Genomic DNA, 23,525 nt, shown 5'->3' with positions numbered 1-23,525 from the left:
TCTGGACCCTCTCCAATTTCTCCACATCTTTCTTAAAATGCGGTGCCCAGAACTGGACACAATACTCCAGTTGAGGGCTAACCAGCGCAGAGTAGAGCAGAAGAATGACTTCTCATGTCTTGTTTACAACACACCTGTTAATGCATCCCAGAATCATGTTTGCTTTTTTTGCAACAGTATCTGTATCTGTGTCTGTGTCTTTACACTGGAAGTCTGACAGCAGCTATTTTCCAGGCACTCAGTTCAAGCTGTATGATCATCTCTGGTAGCTGATTGAATTACAAGCCTTTTTATTTAGCAGGGGTACCCTGTATGGTCATAAAAAGAAAGCTAACGACTTTTATTTAGAACCATTCATTCAAATTTAGTTAAACAACCCTGACACAGGAGAGGAAGGAGTTTCAGTGTGGTTGTAATGCTGGAGGCGACAGTCTGCAGGGAATATAAATACAGGCAGGTGACACACACATGTTTCTGAATCTTCTGTGTGAGTACATGACTAAATTATTTGGCAACAGGCGGATTGATTCACACACCTGCCTGTGCTTTGCCTGGGGCTGGACTCCAGCATGTGAGAGAATATGGGCAGAGTAATGGGAAGCCCACAGGAGCTGTAAAAGAGAGGAAAGGTCCCCAGGGATGAGTTTTGCTGAAGCTTTTAGCAGCACAATCAGCCGAGTCAACTGTGAGGCAGAATGCTAATGCAGGCTTCTTAAGAGGCTGGAGCAGTTGATTAACTCCCTACTGTAGTTGGGTCTATGAAATGATAAGCCTTTAAAGGACAGGGCTGGATGTTCTAACCTGCTGCCAGGCAGTCTCTCTCTGGGTTTTGCAGAGGGTTTTAACTAGAGATGGGCCAGGCACTCTCAGTTTGGATTGGGATCTAAACTCTCTCAAAGTTCAGGGGTGTTTGGATCTTATTTCACTGGATGTTACAGTTTCACTCTTCCCCTGGCCTAGTCTGCATAGCTGTCCTTGTCTTTCCCTTCCCACCCCAACAACTATGGCTGTCTTTTCTTGTCTCTGCAACCCACCTTTCATGGCTCTCTTCCTCCCTCCCTCCCCAGAGTCTGTCTCTGCTTCCATCTCTTTCCTGCACCCCGTGTGGCTCCATCCTTCCTGGTGTAGATAAACCTCACCTGAATGAGGAGACCTGTATCGAAAGTCCTCTTTGGTCAGGAGCAGGAGTGCTTTGCCATTCATCTCAAAACTGTTGCTGTCAATCGATCTCAGAGAAAACTCCTTCTCTGCCCACTTGAGCCACTGGGCCACATCATCCCTGCTCCAGTAAACTGGCTGCAAGCCTGTGGGAGATAGAAACACTGTGGTCATGTTAAGAAACTGGAACAAAGGGCAAGCGATTCTAGGAAAGGACTAGTGCAGGAGTCAGCAACCTTTCAGAAGCGGTGTGCCGAGTCTTCATTTATTCACTCTAATTTAAGGTTTTGCGTGTCAGTAATGCATTGTAACGTTTTTAGAATGTCTCTTTCTCTAAGTCTATAATATATAACTAAACTATTGTTGTTTGTAAAGTAAATAATTTTAAAATGTTTCAGAAGCTTGATTTGAAATTAAATTAAAATGCAAAGCCCTCAGACCGGTGGCCAGAACCCAGGCGGTGTGAGTGCCACTGAAAATCAGCTCGCATGCCGAAGGTTGCCTACCTCTAGACTAGTGAATCAGTAACTGCATTTGGATGCAAAGCCTGAGACTGGTCTGGGACAGCAATACAAAGTTACATCTACGCCCCAATGCCTTACTGTGAACTGCTTTGCTAATCAGCATGTGTCTGCCTCTAAACAAGACACAAGACCACAGCTTTCAACTGGCTGGATAGAGATTGTGCTCGTCTACATAGAGTTATGTTGGTTTGTGTGTGTGTGTGTGTGTGTGTGTGTGTGATTTTTATGAATATAATTATACTGGAACAACTCCTAGTTTAGATACACTATAGTTTAGTCCCCTTCCTACATAGAAATAACCTACACTGAAGAGCTCAAAAACTTGTCTCTCTCACCAACAGAAGTTGGTCCAATAAACAATATTACTTCACCCACCTTGTCTCTCTAATATCCTGGGACCAACACGGCTACAAAAACACTGCATACTGTACTACTACAAGCACATTTGTACTGATATAACTGTTCCCTTACAAGCAGGGTTGTGTCACTTTCACTATACTGATATGGATAAAATGATACAACTTTTGTGTATAGACCAGGCTTAAGTTTGGTCTCGGTGCCTGATCTTACTATCAGTGAAGTCAAAGGGAGTTTGGCCATTGATTTTCTTAGACACAGAATGAGACCTGGGATGGGTGAGATTAAAATATCAGTTTTACATTCAATTTTAAAATGGCTTCCTTCCCATGGAGAAAAAGCAGCTTAATTTTCAGGCAGCTGCTTATACCTAGATAGATAGGCAGGCAGATTATCTCTTATCCACTGGGAGATAAAAGCTTCCTTTCCTTTTCCCCTTATGAGATGACTCATTGTTTGACTTGTTACAATGCGTTATGTAGAAAGGAAAGCTTCACACTGTGCATGGAAACATAAAATTTGCCATATCTGATCAGATCTTTGGTACATAGCCCCTGGCAGTGCTTAAAATCTTATGCTTCAGAGCAAGATGAACCACCCTTCCTTATATTGCACCTGGCTGATTGTATGCTGCTGCATATGGGAAGACGTTTCCTTCCTGACACACTAGTCTATGAGACTGATTACCCCAATCTTTGTAAGCATAACTACAAATCTCCTAGTTAGTTATTTTTAAAAAAATGATATGCAGCCCTTTTGCCAGGGTTAAAAAAATAAGTCATGGGTAATGAATTCTGTTCTGCTGGTATGAAAGATTCAGATTCCCAAAGCAGCTAATCGGAAAGCCCCGGCATCAAGTTGCATACAGAACTGAATCTGAGTCAGGAGGGGAATTGAGAGCAAGCTTCTGGAGCTTCAGATGAGCGCGTACTTGACTCCCGAAAGGAACGAGATACCGCTGATCTGAACAGCAGTATACTCAGCAGAAAGAAACCATATCAAATCTGTCTTCATTTGTAATGTACCTCTTAGCATTGCATTATGAACCACTTACAAAACAAAGAATCACATCTAATTGTCTCTGCAAGAGGACCTAAACTCTCTAGCCCTCCCGCAATTTAGTTATTGGTTAGAGTGGGATCACTGAGGTGAGTGTTTTCTGTAGCTCCATCCTTAGGAGAAGGTCTATGCAAAGCGATGTGCACCATGGTCTAAAAAAATGTTGAGACTCTGGCTCATCTTCCTCTCTTCCACAGCCTAAGGTCCTCCCAGTGGAAACAATCTGTTTCCAGACCCCAAGAGTTTAATCCTGAGGACTGCCAACTGCAGCACTCGTGTCAATTGTATCTCTTGTCGTTGGATACAGAGGATGAGGTGGAGTCTAATACAGCACAAATCTAGGACATTAAGGACATTAAAAAAGAAGAGAAAGAGCTTGAAACGCCCACAAGTGACTTTCCCTGCCTTCCACACAAATACAGACGGTAACAAACACACCAAAGAATATTCCCCTGAAGTTTAAAAACTATGTAATGTTTCTTTGCATTTCCTGTCGGCCTCTCCCAGGGCAACCATTTCCTCAATTATTAAACACCAGTTTATTTTTCCAACCAACATCCCTCCCCTCCCCTCCCTTCTTCATTCATAGATTAGCAGACTCTAAGACCAGAAGGGACCCCAGTGACCATCTAATCTGACCAGGGGCGGCTCCAGGCCCCAGCACACCAAGCATGTGCTTGGGGCGGCATGCTGCATGGGGCGCTCTGCCAGTCGCCAGGAAGGTGGCAGGCGGCTCCTTTGGTGGAGCCGCGGGACCAGTGGACCCTCCGCAGGCACGCCTGCGGGAGGTCCACCGAAGCCGTGGGCCAGGTGGACCCTCCGCAGGCACGCCTGCGGGAGGTCCACTGGAGCTGCAGGACCGGCGACTGGCAGAGCGCCCCCCGCGGCATGTCGCCGTGCTTGGGGCGGCGAAATATCTAGAGCTGCCCCTGAATCTGACCTCTTGCACTTGCATCTCATCTTTGATTCACTGAGACAATGTTGCTTGGATTGAATGACTCTTGTACTTGGACATGGTGCTTTCTCAAAAATGCTTTCTACATACACAGCCATGTCATTAGGGAATGCTGCATTCCAAAACATTTCCGAGTTTAGTCCTCAAAGTTCCAGGCTTTAAATCCTCATTTCCCCAAGAAAGGTTAAACTTGTATCCTCCTGCAGGAGAAAACCTATTAGGTATGTGTCATAGAGGAACTAGACTGTACTCTCTAGAACAGTGTTTTTCAATTTATTGTCCACAAACCCCTGGGGGTCTACAGACTGTGTCTAAGGGGTCCATGAAAGGTTGCCATTACCATAGGACTATGGTTTTCCACCTGTGGTCCATGGACCCCTAAGGCTCCGCAGACTATGTCTAAGATTCCAAAGGGGTCCGCACTTCCATTTGAAAATTTTTAGGGGTCTGCAAATGAAAAAAGGTTGAAAACCACTGCTCTAGAGCATGGAATCTGGGTTTTATTGTAAGGGAATCACCAAGTGTGTCTATGGAGCTATATAGTAAATTCTAATGATAAATAAACTCTGCTCCCCAACAATCTTGCTTTTTCAACAAAAATTAATTCAGGTTCGTGGAAGTAAGGGAGAGTCAGCAAGGCTAAGGCCAAGAACAGTAATGGCACAAGCTGTAGGGGCTTCCTATATGCAATTCTGTCAGCGCATCTCTCTTGAACTGCAACCCTGCTATTCTAGTCTTTGTGCCTTGACAACCAGCTCTGCCTATACAACTCAAACCTGGGCAATGACACTTCTTTCACTGCCAGTGCTGCTTTCTCCCAGTTCCCTACTGCAAAGCTCCTCAGGCCTGACAGGGAACACTCCCTGCTGTTTACTTCTGGACCCTCACTCAGCTCTGTCAATGCACCTCAGTCCTGACCTGGAAGAGTTCTAAGCTTCTTCTGAACAGAGGCTTCCAGTGGTTCCAGTTAGTGTGGTGGTTTTGGCGTGTGGAAAATGAGAATATGAAGCTCATTTTAATTTGTGTCTTATTCTGTCGTTTGAACCAGTCTCTCCAGTGGCGATAGGCTAGTGGAGTAACCTTCTACATGTCTAAAGCCTACTTCAGTGATTGTCTCTGGGTAGCTAATTGGTGCAATTTAATTACAAACAGGAAGAAGCAGATATCTGCATTTTGATCTTTACTCGTCATTGGCATTTTGGTAACATGGAAATCCAACTAGAGTTCTGATTAGCAATCCAAAAGATGAAACAAGACACCAAACTTCTCAACTGCATTTCATCTTCTGCTAAAAGGTTTGTGGCTTTTGTAAAAAAATACAAGATCCTCTCCATTTTGTGGCACACCAGTATGATCTCATATGATCAGCACATTTTATAATTTACAGTGCATTCCTTTACAGAGTATATCACAAACAATAAAAATAATTATTTTTCCAGGCCCCGGATCCCAAAAACTGGTATGTGAGTGTTTTCTGTTTGACCTGGTCAGGGGCGGCTCCAGGCACCAGCACGCCAAGCACGTGCCTGGGGTGGCAAGCCACAAGGGATGCTCTGCCGGTCGCTGCGAGGGCGGCAGGCAGGTTGCCTTCGGCGGCATGCCTGCGGAGGGTCCGCTGGTCCTGCGGCTTTGGCAGACCTCCCGCAGGCGTGCCACTGAATCCATGGGACCAGGGACCTCCTGCAGGCAAGCCGCTGAAGGCAGCCTGCCTGCCATGCTTGGGGCGGTAAAATACCTAGAGCTGCCCCTGGACCTGGTCTATACTATTAAGTATTACCATGTCTGAACACACTTGTGTTAGGTGAGTCAGTGATGAACACAGTTCACTGCTCTGGATAGACTAGAACAAACCATGTTCAGCATCATCTTGCCAACTGTTGTTCGGACACAGTAACATTTCATAACGTATGCCTCTGTTCAGTCTATTCCTAGATATGACACTGAATCACTTTGACTTTCTAATTCAACTTCCTCATTGGTAAAATGAGGTAATACTATTTACCTCCTACTGATGGGGGTGTTATGAGAATTAGTGTCTCTCTGTAGTGTTTTGAGCATATAAAGTGCTATCAAAGACAACAAAACAAGTTAACTACTTCTCTTCCTTGATCTTCTCTCTTCTCATCCCTCCCTCACTTTCCTGTGGAACGATTTGCTTTAAAGCACTCTGTTCACTGCATGACAGTTCCTTTGCAGTGCTGAATCAATTCACTCCAGAGAGGCTTTTTGTGGAGGCGCAGATATTGCAATGTGAGTAAGTGTGAGGCAGGCTAACGTCACTGAAAGAGCTGCTGACACCTCATGGAAAGCTTCATTCAGAAACAATACTGCCCTGTGGGGTATCACATATTTTCTTTTCCTCTTTTTTTTGTCTTATTAAAACAGATCATTTCATGAGAAGAAAGGTATTAAAGGGAGGGCTGTGCAGCTCAAGGAGGTTTTAAGGCAGAGAGGAAACCTAACTACACAGACCTGCTGATACTTCATGAAAACATTTGTCATATATTCTCTGTAAAAGAAAATGAACTCTGCTTATGTTTTTGGATGCTGTGTTCTATATTTTTGCCATTTCTTTTCCCATTGACCTTTATTATCAGGGACACTATGCAAGAAAACAGACTCTACATCCCCCTTATCCTCTATTCTCAATAAAGGGTGCTAACTGCATCATATTAAAGTAACAAAAAGCATTTACCAAACCAAACAAAACAGTGAGGATGATCAGACCTGTGCTACAAAATAAAGGCTAAATTCTGCCTCATCCAATGACCACTGAAATCAGTTAATTATTGACCTTACTGGGCATTGGGCCAAGCCTGTTGGGCAGCATCTTTCTCCTTAAAAATTCCCATTTAAACCAGCAAGGTTAGAGAAATGGCAGTGGTGGTGAGGGCACTGGCTTGGGACTCTGGAGACCTGGGTTCTAGTCCCATCTCTGCTGTGTGAGTTGGAGCTAGTCACTTCACTACTTTGTGCCTCAGTTTCTCCATCTATAATAATAGGGCTAATGATGCTGCCCTTTTTCGTAACAAGCTTTTGGATCCATGGATAAAGTGCTCTGCAAGAGCTAGATATTGTTATTATTACTCAATGTGAATAAAGATGGCAGAATCTGGCTCTGAGAGACTCACGTTCTCTAGCTAGCCTGTCTTTTGTCAGCTCCTGAGCATTAGCATCAATAGAATAAAATTATTTATAGTGCTTCTTACAGTCTTGAAGCAGCATATGCATTAAACAGGGAGAAAAACATGCACTCGCCTTTCCGGCGCTGCAGGCTGGATCTTGGTATCTTAATAGATTATCTACTCCTGTTACTTATTCTTCACCTGAAGTCCCGCTTCTGACATTTGTTACATTAGCTGGGATAAAAATGATGAGGTTGATCCACTCTCATGCTCCAGGACACAAACTGATAACCTCCTGGAGTTAGGAAGAAACCCACTCCCAGCTCCTAGATATGGTAGCATTACAAAAATAGGTGGAACAAAAAGAAACTGCTTGAGTGGTTTACACATTCCTTTGAAGTAGCTGGCATAAACAGCAGGGAAAAAAATCACACACACATACACACTTCAGAATTAACTGGTTTTAAATGCCATGCTTTCCAAGTTTTCTGTGAGGCAACTGCAGGTCCCTAAAGAAGTGTTTTCTCTGCGCATTAAAAGAACTTTGAGCTGCATAGGTGCTCCACAATAACCCACATATTCATAGATTTTAAGGCCTAAAAGGACCATTATGATCATCTACTCTTCCCTCCTGCATTATACAAGCCAAAGAATTTCATCCAGTAGTTCTTGCATAAGATCATAATTTCTGGGTGAATGAGGGCACATTTTTATGAAAGATATCCAACCCTGACAGTGGCAACACTAACATTCAATATCTCCCGTTTCCCGTAAGAGGAAAGGACATGTGTGTTTCATATATATACTGTATGCAGTAAATCACGTATTTTAGATGTATGTTACGTATGAGTAGGATGTGTAGTATACAGTATGAAAGAGGCCTTTTTCATATTAGTTTCAATATGAGTTAATAGGTCAGAAGTTCAATATATAAATCATATGCTACTTACACAGCATTCACAAGTACGTTACATATATTTTTGTTCCGTTTAGCCTGGGAGATTCCATCCTAATGCCTGACTGCCTTATAGGCAAAAAGAAGGGAGAGAGAGAAGGGGAAAAATAGAAAAGACTCCCCCTGTTCATTCATCCTTTCCAGAGAGCAGATGGAATTGTTTTCACTCCCACACTGCAAAGTACTTACCACAGCTGGGCAAACAACAAAGGGACCAGCACATGCAAATCAGCAGCTTGGTTTTGTACACCCAGGGACCCAAGCATCGTCTCTCTGGCAGCGTCAGGCAGGGAAGCCCTGACTACAGACCAATACACAATTCACCAGTGGGAATACAGCACTGGAAATGTTCACAAAAAGCAAACGTCTGCTAGCAACCGGCGCATTCTGAACTGATGTAGAGGCTGGCTCTGGGCTGTTAATAATCTGCAACGTCCTGTATTACTCACATCACATAGCACACTGCCCGTGGCAGAAAGAGAAGTGTTTGATGCAGGTGGGGGCAAAAGAGTGGGTTTCTTTGCCCACCACTGTTAAGGTACTGTGGTCTGGAGGGGGGGACATAGTTCAGGCTCTGCCACTGATTCAGTGTGGGGTCATGGGAAGTCACTTCACCTTTCTGTCTCAGTTTCCTTATGCAAAGGGCTGTGAAGAGGATTTATTAGTGCTCTGAATACAGAGTCATAAAGTATAAGGCCAGAAGGAGACTACCAGATCATTTAGTCTGACCATCTGTACGTCACAGATCACCCACACACTAAAAACCCAACAACCAACATCAGACAAAACTATTCCCACCCTCAGGAGACTAGACTGTTCTGTGCCACAAGCGGAGACTAGGAAGGATCGAGGTGTGCCCATGCCAGAGGCCCCTGCAATGAATGGCAGGGAAATGACTAAATGAGATATACTCAGTGACCAACACCCACATGCTACAGAGGAAGGCATAAAACCAGGTCACTGCCAACCTGAGCTGGGGGACAATTCCTTCCCAGTCCATGTATGGTTAGACCCAGAGGCGGATTAGGGTTTTGTGAGGCCCTGGGTCAGAGCAAGTGGGGCCCCCTCCCTACCCCTTCTGCCTGCAGTCCCCTCCTGCCCCACCTCAGGGGCTCCTGCCAGGGAAATGGGGTCGGAGCACCAAGGCTTGCCCCCTCGCCCTTCTTGCCTGACAGCGAAGTCTTTCCCCATTCGCCAGCAGGAGTGCCGGGCGGGCAGTGCGGGGCAAGCCCCTGTGTCCTGACTCTGCTCCCTGGCAGGAGTACTGGGCAGGCAAGCACAGCGGGTGGGGGTGTGGAGGGGCACCCATTTTTCTGGGGGCCACCAATTGGCTGGGGCCCCTGGGCACAGGCCCCTTGGCTCAGTGGCTAATCTGCCACTGGTTAGACCCTGACCATGTGAGCAAGAACAAGCCAACCAAGCACCTGAGAGAGAGAATGCTCGGTGCCACCTCAGAGCCCTGGCCCACCCTGCCCAGTATCCCATCTCCAGCCACTGTCATCCTGGAGGCTTCAGAGGACGGAGATCAAAAAATAAAATAAAATGCTATAAAAATGTTAAGTATGACTATTGCTACCATTCCCTTCCTGCTACTCCTCTTTCTCTCCAGCTTACCAGTGCTCAGAGGAACGATGCAGGCCCAGGGCTTGGCTCTTGAACTAGAGACCACAAACCATGCAGAGCTGTTCCATGGAGATGGCTGGGGAAATGTGTGCTAAGTAGCATCAAGCTAATTGTGTTGAAGGGGTTTTAAGTTGAATCACAAATTGAGCGCCATTGCGAGGAATTACTCCCTCCTGAGACTGGAACTGAACCCTCTCCATTGAAAACAACAGCTCTGCCATTCTTATTATGGATGCTTTCCCAGTAGCTGTTAGCACTGGCGGTCAGCAGCAGGAGGCCAGCAGGCATTTAAGACAGGGTGTTCCAGGGATGATAAAAGCAGGATGGTTAAGGATTCCTATCTTCACAGGGAATTTCTCCTACTCCCAATACTTGGGGGTGAAGAAGGGTTTGGTGACAGACACAGACAGATGGCTCTGTGGCATGCTCACCTACCTGGAAACAAGCATGCGGCACTGCAAGTGAGCTGGGACAGCTGGTTTGATGCTGACTGGGAGGGTGTGTGTGATGCAGCCCCATAATGGGGACTTGCCTCCTTCCTGTTGGCCCATGTACTGTGGTAAGTGTCCCGAGGGGACTAGAGGGCTGTGAATGGTGACTCTTAAACTTACCTGTTCTTGACAAGTGTCACCTGGATTGTAACCATAACAGGACCAGAGCTATTGCAGCAGGCAGGGATTGTCCCCTCCCTTAATGGAAAGCAGGTCCTGAAAATGGGGACCCAGAGACACCAGCTATTAGGCAGGAACAGCATGTCAATGAGTACCTCAGAAAAAGCCTCAGGCCAAAGTGTGCATAGGCCACCTTCAGCTCAGGCTGACTATGCCCCAAAGAGAATTAATTGGGGGGTGAGCATTGATTGGCGGAGGGGAAATTGACTGAGAGGTGTGTCTTGTGGGGGAGAGCAAATAGGATGGGGGAGGAACTTTACTGGGAAAGAAGGGATGGGATGGGGAGTGGAGGAGTTCTAGGGTGGGGAGTGAGGGGACTAGCACGCATTACCCAAACAAGCCTTGCACATCATAAAAAAATGTTGTAAAACTGGCTTTAATTATAATGTCAAGACGTAGAAGTTCCCCATAGTCCTGGCAGAAATCTAGCAGCTGTAGAATAACAGCAAAGGCCAACCGCCTGAAATTCAAGAAGAGGCTCACAGACCTTTTGCAATGGAAGATGGGACTAAAGGAAAGCGCAGAGGGCAACTGAATTCCTTTCACCACTGAACACAAGTACAGGGTGTGCTTTGTGCACACAGTCTACTTGTGAGCCCCGTGTGCACCATGCATGATGCTTTTTTCCGCACAAGTGCTAGAGAAATTAATGAGAAGTAGAATTCTGCAGATCACACAGGTAATACCAGCTTTAATATCTGCCCGAGGGCTTACTCTGCTCCCTATGACAAGCTCTTAATTTCTCACTAAGAGTATTGACTGTGTGAAGACCCTGCAAATTGGTCTATAGGGCTACCCTATCATATAATAAAATAATAATAAATAGATCAAATTGTTTTTCTAATACAGCCTATGCAGAGTCTGTGAGAAACGTATTGATTGGAAAATGCTCGAGTAGAACGATGAGGCTCTGAGCTCTGGTACAGGGAAATAAATCTTTCCAGCTCCCCACACCCAGTGCCAAATGCAGCTTCCTGGAAGCAGCTATGGCACTTTCTGGAACTGAAGTGAAAATCCCATGTTCCATCACCTCTACTGACATTACACATGGTTTGCATTTGCTGATCAAATGCACAAGCAGGACTCTAAATTAGCTTGCCAGCCTGAGATAGCTTACTGATTAATGAGAGCGAATGAAGTCATTAATAAAAAAAAACCTTGAAATGTGGTGGGGAAGAAGAAGGGAGGAGAGAGCGAGACAGGGCAGGGGCAGGGGCAGGCAGCCCAAACACTCCAAAATTCTACAAGGGAAAAGCTCCTTCTCCTTCCAGAGCTGAACTTTTCTTCACAGATGTAGATTAGCAGCTGAGGAAACCCACTTACAAAATTACTACAGAACTGCTTACTTCTCTTCCAAATAAAATACCAGAGTAATCGCCCCAAAATAATACAAGCCAAATCCTGAAGTCCTTACTCAGGGTTGGATTCTGATACCACTTATGACGGTGAGTGTAAAGCTGGAGTAACTTACCGTAGTCAATGGCATTACACCATTATAACTGACATCAGTATTTGACCCACAGTTTTTATTCCTTCTACTAACTTCATTGGGAGTTTGCCTAAGTCAGGACTGAGTAAAACCAGTGTAAAAAGTGCACCTGAGGACTTAGCCCTGCCGTAGCAGAACTAATATTGTAAGCTGCAGCATTTTGGAACATTCTTGAAGAATACTATAGCACTCTGAGAAAGCACGGAAATTAATTAATTACAGCAATGATTTTATCTTCCGTTGGCTTTATTTAACACTCACTATGTGTCTGTGAAGATAGTCAGACCCACCCACAGCACTATTTGTCATGTATGGATTTCTCTCTACATTGTCTCTAAACTGGATGTGCCTATAAGTTTTATCTTAGCACAATGCTTTCATCATCACCAGCATTGTCATTCACAGTGACATACCAATGTCTTATGCACTAAAGTGGCCATGACAGATGTTCAGGATTCTGCCTGGGCAATTACCAATAGGAGGAGCTAGCAGTCACAGCAGTAAGTGAAAGGACCTACTAATGTTCTAGGAACTCATTAAAGAAGCCTCATCAAACACTTTTTAAAAGTCCTTTTTATCCCCTCCAGCTCCCTTTTCTCCCCTGTGCACTGTTTGCAAAGTCCTCTTAGGTCATGTCTACACACCACTTATGCTGGCAAAACTTAGGTCGCACAAGGGTGTGGAAAAAAACACACCCCCCACGAGCAACATAAATTTCACCAGCATAAGTGGGGCTGTGCACAGCACTATGTTGGCAGGAGAGCTTCTCCCGTCGGCACAGAGCAGCTACACAAGAGATCTTACCGTGACACAGCTGCATCGGTACAGCTGTGCTGCTGTAAGGTTTCTAGTGTAGACATGGCCTTAGAAGCCTGAAAATACCATTTCTTCCAGGGAAGATTAAGGCAGGATCCTTGCATGTGGACACCACATTCAGTGAAGGCCCTAATGCAGCAGTGGCCAGTGAGCTGAGGAAAACACAGCATAGCCCGTTCCTGCCAGTCACCTTCTCCCTCCCTGCTGTGGGGGCAATACCCAGGGAAGGAGGAAATTTGCTTGAGCCCATCTGACCTATCAGTCATTCACATTGTGTCACAATGTGACTGTAAATAAGGACGGCAGGGGGTCATGTGACTTTTACTTGGGCAATACATGCAGCTGTCTAGGGGATGGGGATGGGTGAAAGTTTAGTTGGATCTGGTCCCAGCTACAGTCTTAATCCACGGCTGACTCCTTCCCAACTGATTCTGGCCGCTTTCCATGGAGCACACTTTGCTTTCCCTATTCCACCTTCCAAAAGAGCCAAAATAAATGTCTTCTGTGGCTTGTTTCCTTGCTTGTGCACCAATATATCCTAAAGAACATTAGGAGAGCTCTGGGAATAATGTTCATTAACTAATTGCTTAGACCCAGCAAGCAATAGCAGCACACACTTTTGCAGGTAGGGGTAGAGGAGGTTGTCCTGCAGGAAGTTTGTACTTTTAAACTTCTCAGCAATTTTATTTTTAAGTCATGCAATTTTTTAAGCTAGGTCAAATGTTAGGCTTAAACTAAATTGTGTTACTGTTTCCCTTTGAGGTCTGGTCTACACTACAGAGTTAGGTCGATGTAAGGCAGCTTATGACATTCGGTTGATGCAGTGCAGGCGCTGAGTTGCTTACATCTCCTGTTGCTGTGTTTGACAGCCAGAGCCCCACCGTGCAGGGCTGACAGCTGGAGCCCGACCACCCCAGAACTTGCTCATTTCTCTAACTCCTCTTCCTCCTTTCTCCTTTCCCCCACCTGTTTGTTTCATCCATCTGGTGTATGCTATTGTAAAGCAAGGACTGTACATTTGTTGGGGGCAAGGGCTGTCTCTCACATATGAACTGCTTAGCACAGTGGGCCCTGATCTCAGATTGGGGCCTCTAAGAGCTATTACGATACAAGTAATGAATGAACAAATAAATAAATAAATAAACTAATCAGCATAGTCCGAACTCATGCCCTGTCCCAGTCCCCTGCCTACCCTCCAATCATTTAACAGAACTCCTTCTCATTGTAAAGATCTTATTCCAGCTCAGATGAGGTAGAATGGTGGTGGAAGCAGAAGTACTGGCTTCATGTTGCCATTCAAACAATACATCAGAGGGATCTAAAAGTCAAGGAAAATGTCACCTTTATAATGAATCAGATTGCTGGAATTAAGATGGCACTTTCAGCAATTTATCACTTGACCTGTCATCCTTTGGGTCACGGTGATCTTTCCAGCGGCTGTAAACACAAAGGAGATCTCAGTGCTTAGAAAGAGGCACCAGGAAATGATTTTCATAATTCTGAATTGGGAGGAAGTTTTCAAGCCTTACACTTTCATAATCTGGCAAAATGCCAGCTGTGGCCTATTGGGATGTTGCAAACCCCCTGTGCTAAGGAGCTGCCGTCTTTTCCCAAGGATATTTCTTTCTCAAAAGCCCAGATCATGGTGAAAAGTTCCTTGGGTCCCTTTGTTTCAAGGAATTTTGGCTAGATTTTCTGTTCTTAACTCAGCCGTGACTGGAAAAAAAAATACATCACCATATTTTCCAGGCTGTTTCCATGGAACATGAAACTGATTTTGTCACAGAAGAGTCCACTGTGAGACAACAAGAAGTTTGCTCACTTCCTCAGCATCTGGGGTCCTATAATTCTGAGTCATGGCCACATTTGCTCTGCTACTGTAAAAGCAGAACTTGGCAAGGCAGCCAAGTTCATGGCTCAGTTTGCCTGGAAATATTAACTAACACAGTGCACAGAAGGTTTCACTTACAGTCAGGGTGAAGACATGGAGCACACTTGACCCAAAGGGTTTTTTCATTGCAGGACTTGTTTCTACGTTCCAGCCCTTTTCTGCTGGATTACTGATCCAGGGGGCTGTAAAAGCCTGCCACACTGGATCAATATATGAGTTCCTCTCTCTCCTTTATGCAAAGGCAAGCCCTCAGCTGACATTAAGCGTTAACCCCTTGGGTACCATTCTGCAAATGGTGTGAACTGCAAGTCCAGGGATTCCACCGTGGCTCAGCTTTCTAACAGTACACATATCCTGAAATACAAAGGGGAAAGAGCCATTGCTAACATGATGCAAAACATTCTTCACTCCAACATGCCTCAAGCCCAGCTGCCAAGTGGGTAAAAGGTCTAGTCTCCGCCTAATTTCTCAGGGGCTCCTTACTGAACCAAATTCCTATTGCTTTGATTAGCAAGCAATTGCTACTCCAAGGAGACAGTGCCTAAGGGCGTGGTCAGGGGCTCAAAATAACCTCTGACTGCACTAGACAAGGCCTTTCCTCACGTGGCATTACAGTGGGACTGCTGAGACGCATTCCAAACTGCCTCCTAACCCGATATACTCAGTGAAATAGTAATTCAGTCACATTTCTATTGGGCGGGGACACTTGTCCCAAGCCTCTAAATGGGACGACAGGAAGGATTAAACTAAAAGCCAAACTCCAACCACTTTCATTGCGTTATTCCAGCACCACCAGTAGTTTGATCTTGCTGCTGTCACTGAGAGGCAGACCCAAGAGGCTCGCTCCCAGAACCAAAAAGATTAGCATGAATTTTTTCCCCCAAGACAACGACATAATATCTATATCAGCAAATAATTCACAAAATACATTTTCAGCCTAGGATCAAGCTATGAGCCACAAGCAAAAAACAGAAGACCGAGCTAATCCACAAAAAACAAAAACTTTTCAGACTAGTTATAAGGTTACCGGGTTGTGAGTGAGGTTGCAAATTATTAAGAATTTATTACTTGTATTTATTATTTATACTACAGTATCACCTAAGGACTTTAACTGAGATCAGTGCTCCATTGTGCTAGGCACTGTAAAATTGAGTCTAAGAGACAATCTATGCCCTGATGAGATTGCAATCAAAACTAGCAAGGCAGACAAATGGTCAGGGGGAAGGGATCTCACATACAAGCAGAGTGAAAAATATGATGGTCTGCAAAGCACACTAAGGGCCATTTACTAGCATCCTGTGTTGTCAGATGTCATTGCAACTAAACTACTATAGGTGGCCTAAAATAGAGAAAAGAAAATGTACTTGAAATTTTTTCCCTATGTTTTTTCATCATCAATTTTTTGATGAAAATGTTAATAAAAATTAGCTTGGCTCATTTTGGCAACTTTCAACCAGCTCTATAACTATATTTGTCAAAATAAACAAGGTACATTGCGTGATGCAGGAACCCAGATTTATAAGCATATTTGCTCATCCACCAGCTTTTTCACAAAACTCAGTAATCCACATCAGGCTGCACTCATGATTGCAAATGAGTGAGTTTCAAGTTTTATTATTAAGTCATATTTGTCACATTCTTCAAATCATCCAAACCTGCTTGCTCCACATTCACTCAAAATTGCTCCCAAATTACCTATATCTGAATCCAAAAACAAGTTGTACAAAAGGAAACGTCTGAAAAAAAACACCATTTGGGTCCGCTCATCCCACATTGCAGCACTTGCCTGGATTTGGATATCCTTGCTCCAGTGTCATTGGCTCTTGCAGCCAGTACAGCTCCATCAACAAAGAATGCTATGTCACAAGTTAAGCAGCCCTGGAAGCTACTTTTGCTAATAGTTGCTGACAGCAAGAGCAACTTTTGGAAATGCAGAGTGGAGTATGGAAAAAAGAAGAGACGCAAGGTCAAATTCAGACTTGTATGGAGTTGCCTCACTCTCTCACATACTTCTCCACTCTTATCCTGTGGGCCAAAGTGTGTGTGTGAGAGAGAGAGAGAGAGAGAGAGTGAGAGAGGGGAGGGGAAAATGAGAGACATATAAATGGGGAGGGAGGAAATGATAGTCATTTACACACAGTGGGGAGGGAGGGGACAAGAGAGAGGAGGAGGAACTAGATTTTGAGGAGAGGATACCCTCTGACCCTGCTTCTCAGGGTGCTCTGACTGTACTGTTCCTCATCAGTTTCAGGTTCTACATGTTGGAAGCTAAGCTAATGTATTATACAGGGCACAGAATCAATACAAAGCTACTTGAAATTGAAGTCCTTTCACTTTTTGCTAAGAATTTGCAAATGGGAGGCCATCTCTATGGAAAATTTGTTTTGGGTATGTAAATTTTTTCAAGTTATAGGGACCCTCTAGCTTTGCATGGCAACATGCACAAAGCTGCAGTTATGGACGATGCTGTGAATCCGAAAGCAGAGATTTCATTAACAATTTCACACAAAATGACATTTTGAGGTGTGGAGAGGATGCAAAGTGGCAAAAAAAATTTCCCCAGGAAATGCTGCAAATCGCAAGTTATAAATGGGATCCAGCTCTGTTAGGTAATAAACCTGAAGCACACAGACTTCCCCTAGGTCAGATTGGCAGTATCTGTGGCAGGTTTTCACCTCCCTCTGCAGCACACGGGTGCAGGTCACTTGCCAGGATTATCAGGGCATATCTCACTTAATCACTTCCCTGTCATTGCTGTGGCCTCCCCACCGATGCACCTCAGTCCCTCCTAATTTCTGCCTGTAGCACATAAGTACTCTCGTATTTTGGGGGGTGTGGTGCTTTGGTCTAATTTTAGTTGTTGGGTTGAGTGTGCTGGGAGGCTTTGGTGATCCGGTGGTCTTTTCTGGCCTTAAATTCTATGACTCTGTAATTTAAATACCACATATACATTATATACATGCAGATATAACCCCTCATTTGTGACACCACAAGTAGTTTCTGAAGAAATGAGTGTAACATCAGAAAAAATAGAAACCCTCATGCGCACAAGCCAAAAGCTCCTGCACTCTAACTAATGGAGGTTAGGAAGAAAGTTTTGTTGTGGCAGTTTATTCTATAATTGTCTACAGGAGGGTTTCTTATACTTTCTTCTAAAACAGATGGTATTGGCCACTGGCTTGATCAAATATATCAATTGTTCTGTTCCTAAACAGAGCTTTATTTGACAGAGTAGCAGTAGTGCAGGGGACTGGACTAGATGACCTCTCGAGGTCCCTTCCAGTCCTATGATTCTAATTAACACTCCAAAGGGCCACTGTGACAATCTTTAAACAGCAGATTGTTTTGTTATTGCCTCATTTGGAACTTCTTATGAATGTCTTTCCTCCTCCCCCACGATCACTGAGGTCTGTGTGTGTAAAGAGGAGATTTCTCTTGTCTGATCAGCCTCACCCTTATTCATTTAGTGCAGTCACAGTCATGCTTTTTGCAACTCTGCTGACGGAATCAGGTAGGAGGTGGAGGAGGATGACGTTGGTTTGGCAAGAGGAATCTTTTGTTTGTGTGCAAAAACCTTGATGGAATTGGCTATGACGGAGAAAGAGAACAAGGAGAGAGCAGGGGGTGTTTCATAACTAAATAGTACAACTTTGTCTCCCCCTAGATTGCGACTGTAGTTTGTAAGAAATGAAGATGCTGTTTCCATGCAATTTTGTTGATAGCAATGGGGGGGGAGGGGGCGGTGAGAAGAGGAGAGAAATCCAGAAAAGAAGTGATATAGAAGCAAAAGTGTTTCTAAACTCAAAGGGCCAGATTCAGTGCTGGCTAAACCCCAATGTCTTGCCCACCGAAGTTAATAGCATTGCATCACTGAGGGCAAATCAGCATAGAATTTAGTTCAACGTTTACTGCAATGCACCAGCATTTCTTGAGTTGTGGTTTGTAAAAATACACATATGTCTTACCAGGTTCACAGGATTTTTTGCTTGACAAGGCAGCTGGGTGCAGAGTTGACCCTAACTGGGATTGAGAAGACATGGCTCCTCTAAATCAAACTTTCTAGTTCTCCCTTTGGCTAAGCACTGAAATGCTGGCTGGCTGGTGGGATGGGGGCGGGATGAGCCTGCATCTTTGCATAACCTGTATCTGAGGGCTTGGCTACACTCAAAACTCCAAAGCGCTGCTGCAGGAGCGCTCTCGCGGCAGCGCTTTGAAGTGCGAGTGTGGTCACTAGGCCAGCGCTGGGAGAGAGGTCTCCCAGCGCTGCAGGTACTCTTCCTCCCCGTGGGGATTAGCTTGCAGTGCTGGGAGCCGCGCTCCCAGCGCTGGGGCACTGTTTACACTGGCGCTTTGCAGCGCTGTAACTTGCTGCGCTCAGGGGGTTGTTTTTTTCACACCCCTGAGCAAGAAAGTTGCAGTGCTGTAAAGCGCCAGTGTAGCCAAGGCCTCAGTGAGGTAGAGGAAGCTCCTTTAAGGCTCAAAGACTTTGTTAGTAAGGAAAGGGCACCTCCTCCTCTGGTCCATGACCACCTATATATGCTGCCTACTCTCCTTTGAGTTGTGTCACGATACACACCCCAAACAGTTAGGTGCTGTACCACCGCCTTCTCCCAGGGCTGACCCTGAGCTGCCTACCACTCCCATCCCCAAACCCTAATATGTGAGCCTTATCCCTTTTCTACCTCTTCCTCATTGACTCTCCTAGCCCCTACCCAAATCCTGACCCTCCACCTCCTTCCCTGGGCTAATCTCTCTCTTTCTGTCTGTGGGCATGTCTATATTGCCCCAGCGTTTGGTCAATGGGGTTGTGAACAGCAGTGCTCACCAACATGCTGCACGGTAACTGCCCTGTGTGGACACTGCGGGTGCAAACTAAAAGCTTGAATGGAATCCTGTTGGAAGACGACTATGTTAATCTGAACTAGGCACCTTTTAGTTTGTGACAGCAGCATACGCACAGGGGAGTTAAAGTGCAGTGCTTGGATGTGCACTACTATTCACACCCCTGGAGTCCGACCTGTGGGGGAATGTAGACAAGCCTTAAGTCTCTCTCCCTGTCTCTCCAGTGTGAGCAGCTGGGGGGTTCTTCCTCTGTCCATTTTCAGGGTGCGCAGCAGTGAATGAGAGCTCCAGCTTGACCATCTTGTGCCTCCTGGCTTACTCATGCCTCTGATACAACCACCCCTGGAACAGACTCTGAGCATACCTGGGACCTTCTGGGAATATTACTTAGGTACCCATCACCCAGTTGTGCCCTCATCGACATACAGACAACTTGGGCATGATCTAATACTAGCTATGAAAATCCTCTGAGCACTCAACTCTGGCCTGAGCCCATAGATGTGCTCGCCGGAGATAATTTATGCCAGCCCAAGCTTTTGAAAACTTTGGTTTTAGGGCCTTATCCTGAGAGGTGCTGAGCATCTGGATCTCCCACTGAAGTTAATGGGGACTGTGGGTGCTCAGCAGCACCTCTCAGAACCAGGCCCTGTGTTGCAAAGAAGAGCAACAAGATTTATCTGGGGAGAGGGAAGATTTTCTGATGAGGAGTCTAGAACTGCTCGTATTTATGGTAAAGCTGTTGATCTTCCACAGTCTTTCAGATGTACAGATATCATAACATTTTATAAATTGCACAATGCTGTAAAATTATGCTTTAAAATCCTTCATTTGGCATATCCTTCATGTAATAATATCCTTCATGTAATATTGTTACATTTGGCAGCACGGGGGAAGACACCACAGAGGGGATCTAATCCAAAGTAGGTAAATATCTAGAGGAGAGGGATCAGAAGACAGACTAGGCTTACAAGCCTTTCAAGGGAACCTGGGCCTGCTTATCGTACTGAGACAAACAGAAAGTTTTATGCTGAATTTTGCTTTCGTTTTTGTTCAAATCTGAAATATAAAACTGAGGCCATGTCTATGTAACCCACACTCCCTCTGGGTGTGGTATTTTGTCCTATCTAGTGGCACCGAGACCAAATGAGTCTGCTCCACAGCCTTAGATAACAGCCAGTTGGCTTTTAGCATATTTGGTAGAGGCTCATGCACTAAACTCCAGAGACCCCAAGTTCAATCCCGCCCGCTGATGACTGGGGTCTGTTGGTATTACAAGTTGGGGCTCATCTGGGATTTCAGTTGAGAAGTCTCTGAAGCTCGGGATTCACTTCCTCAGCTAGGGGAAGTATGTAACCCTCACACCTTTTGGGTGTGATGTTCTGTCCCATCTAGTGGCACCAAGACCACTTAGAGAGAGAGCTAAAATGAGTCTGCTCTACAGCCTTAGCTAAGCGCTAGTTGGCTTTTAGCTCATGCACTAGGCTCCAGAGGTTCCAGGTTCGATCCCGCCCGCTGACGACTGGAAAGCACAACAAAGAAGAGAGGATATAGACCAGCTGGTAATCCCCTATACTCATCAGGATAGAGTGCTAGAAGGCATCCATGATGAAACGGGTCATCTTGGGACTCAGAGAACTTTGGAATTAGCTAGAGACCAGTTTTATTGGCCTAGGATGACCAAAGCAGTAGAAAGAAAATGGTAAGATTGTGAGTGCTGAATTCAAAGAAAAGCTTGAGTGGAAAAAGCTGCTGAGCTTGTGAACATTAAAGTATATGCTTCTATGGAACTGGTTTGCATAGACTTTTTAACCGTAGAGCCAGATGCTTCCAGCACTAAGAATATTCTTGTGGTGACTGATCATTTCACTAAGTATGCTCAGGCTTATCCAACTAAGGATACGAAGTCCAGAACTGTAGCAAATGTGCTCTGGGAGAATTTTATCTTCACTATGGTTTTCCCCAATGCATCCACAGTGATCAGGGTGCCAGCTTTGAATAGGAATTGATTATTGAGGTAAGTAAGATCACTGGAGTAAAATCATGCACAACTCCTTATCACACCAGAGGAAATCCAGTGGAGAGGTTTAATCGTATTCTAGTAAATATGTTAGGCACTCTTGAAGAGCATAAGAAAACCAGCTGGAGGAAGTATATTAAACCATTAGTTCATGCATATAACTGTACCAGAAATGATACTACAGGATACTCCCCATATTTTTTGATGTTTGGGAGGCAAACTATATTACCTATTGATTTGTGTTTTGGGATTAAAGCCAGAGGACAACAAGAAGTGACTCATCAGGAATATGTAAGAGATTTATGATGCAGGCTTTGTTACGCATATGACTTAGCTGCTAAAGAAAGTGAAAGGAGGCAATTAACCAACTAATTAAGATGGGATGCCAAAATAATTCTGTCAACAATAGAACCAGAAGATAGGGTTCTAGTACGCAACCGTAGTCTTACAGGAAAGCAGAAGCTTGCAGATAGATGGGAGCCAGTAGTACATATGGCCCCTGAGCAACTAGAAGAAGATATCCCTGTCTACAGGGTTCAGGCAGAATCAGGAGATGGCCTTATCCAAATTCTTCATAGGGACATGCTAAGACTGTGTGGATATATTTCTGCTCATAAATCAATGGAGGATAATTAGTTAAAGACTCTGTAAGTGATAAACCTAGGCAGAAAACCACTAAAGTGGTAATTCAGATGGAGGATGAAAATGAATCTGTACTTGATTCGACTCTGGAGTCTGATCTTAACCCACTGGCAAGAGAGTTTGATCCAAACCAAAGTGTTCATTTTGAGGAAACTGAATTGGAAGAGAGACGAGATGTGGGAAATTCACAAAATGGCCTCCCCACAGAAAATGGTGTGAATTCTTCTGTTTCTCCGACCACACCAGAAGTGCTGGTAGAATTAGAATTCGTATAGTTAAATATAAGGATTACGTTCTTGACTTCCCCACTATTCTAAAAACTACAGATTTGCAGTTGATACACACCTATTGTACATACCTCTCCTTGTTAACTGACTCTGAAGAACAACGAAGGCAAGATATTGTGGATTGTGTCTCAGGTGCACCACAGTGATTTAAGCAGGGAAGAATGTAACCCATGTGCCTAATAGGGAGATTTCTCTTTAAGAGACCCACTGTGGGGATGTAGGAGTGAGTTGTGTCTGCATCATTGTTGCTAGGCAGATTAAGCACTCCACATCCAGACGCTTCTGGAATTAGGTGTGGTAGTTTTGGGTATGCTCCAATAGGTTCCCTGTTGCTGAGGTCAGACTCCATGAAGGCAAGCAGTCAGGGCAGCTGCTTTGCAGAAGGCCATATGTAAGGTGACCAGACAGCAAATGTGAAAAATTGGGATGGGGGTGGCATAGGCGCTGACTCCGTGGGTGCTCCGGGACTGGAACACCCATGGGGAAAAATTGGTGGGTGCTTAGCACCCACCAGTAGCTCCCCGCCCTGCCCCCCCTCGTTCACCTCTGCCTCTGTTCTGCCTCTGCCTAGTCCCCTGGGTGCACCGTGTGCCTGCTTTTTCCTCCTGGTTCCCAGCGCTTGCGCCGCAAAATAGCTGATTTGTGCTGCAAGCACTGGGAGGGAGTGGGGAGGAGGGGGAATGCTGCGCGCTTGGGGAAGAGACGGGGCCAGGGTGGGGATCTGGGGAAGGGGTCCAATAAGGGCAGGGAGGGGCAGAGTTGGGGCGGGGACTTTGGGGAAGGGGTGGGGAAATGGTGGAGTCAGGGCAGGGCCTGAGGCGGGGGTGCGCAAGCATGCGTCAGGGAAAGTTGGCGCCTATAGGGGGTGGAGGGTTATAGGAGCCTATATAAGAAAAAGACCCAAAAATTGGGACTGTCCCTATAACATTAGGACATCTGGTCACTCTAGCCATATGCCCTGTGTAAGCTGGGAGAAGCTGAGCCCAGGAGCAGAAAGCAGGCAGCAGGCTGTTGTCCCTAACTCTGAAGCATTTTGCAGCAGGGTTTTCTTTACATCTGTACACTTAACTGAGTGGTTGGTTAATCAGTTAGCTGACTGGCTAGCAGTGCACGG

The 23,525-nt window shown here is 45.2% G+C and overlaps 1 protein-coding gene across 6 annotated transcripts in view; it reads right to left on the bottom strand.

Moving 5' to 3' along the window:
* Positions 1–23,525, bottom strand: part of ETV6 (ETS variant transcription factor 6) — a 182,092-nt gene that overhangs the window by 39,474 nt on the left and 119,093 nt on the right. For all 6 annotated transcript variants that reach the window (XM_050966087.1, XM_050966097.1, XM_050966126.1 and 3 more), the window contains one exon: positions 1,140–1,304. In XM_050966087.1, coding sequence (XP_050822044.1) covers positions 1,140–1,304 — 165 coding nt within the window. The remainder of the gene's footprint in view (positions 1–1,139; positions 1,305–23,525) is intronic.

Source organism: Gopherus flavomarginatus, chromosome 1 (assembly GCF_025201925.1).
Source record: "Gopherus flavomarginatus isolate rGopFla2 chromosome 1, rGopFla2.mat.asm, whole genome shotgun sequence".
In the NCBI taxonomy this organism is placed as follows: domain Eukaryota; kingdom Metazoa; phylum Chordata; order Testudines; family Testudinidae; genus Gopherus; species Gopherus flavomarginatus.
Note: the sequence above shows the minus strand (reverse complement) of the source record. Positions and strands in the feature narration are given on the sequence as shown.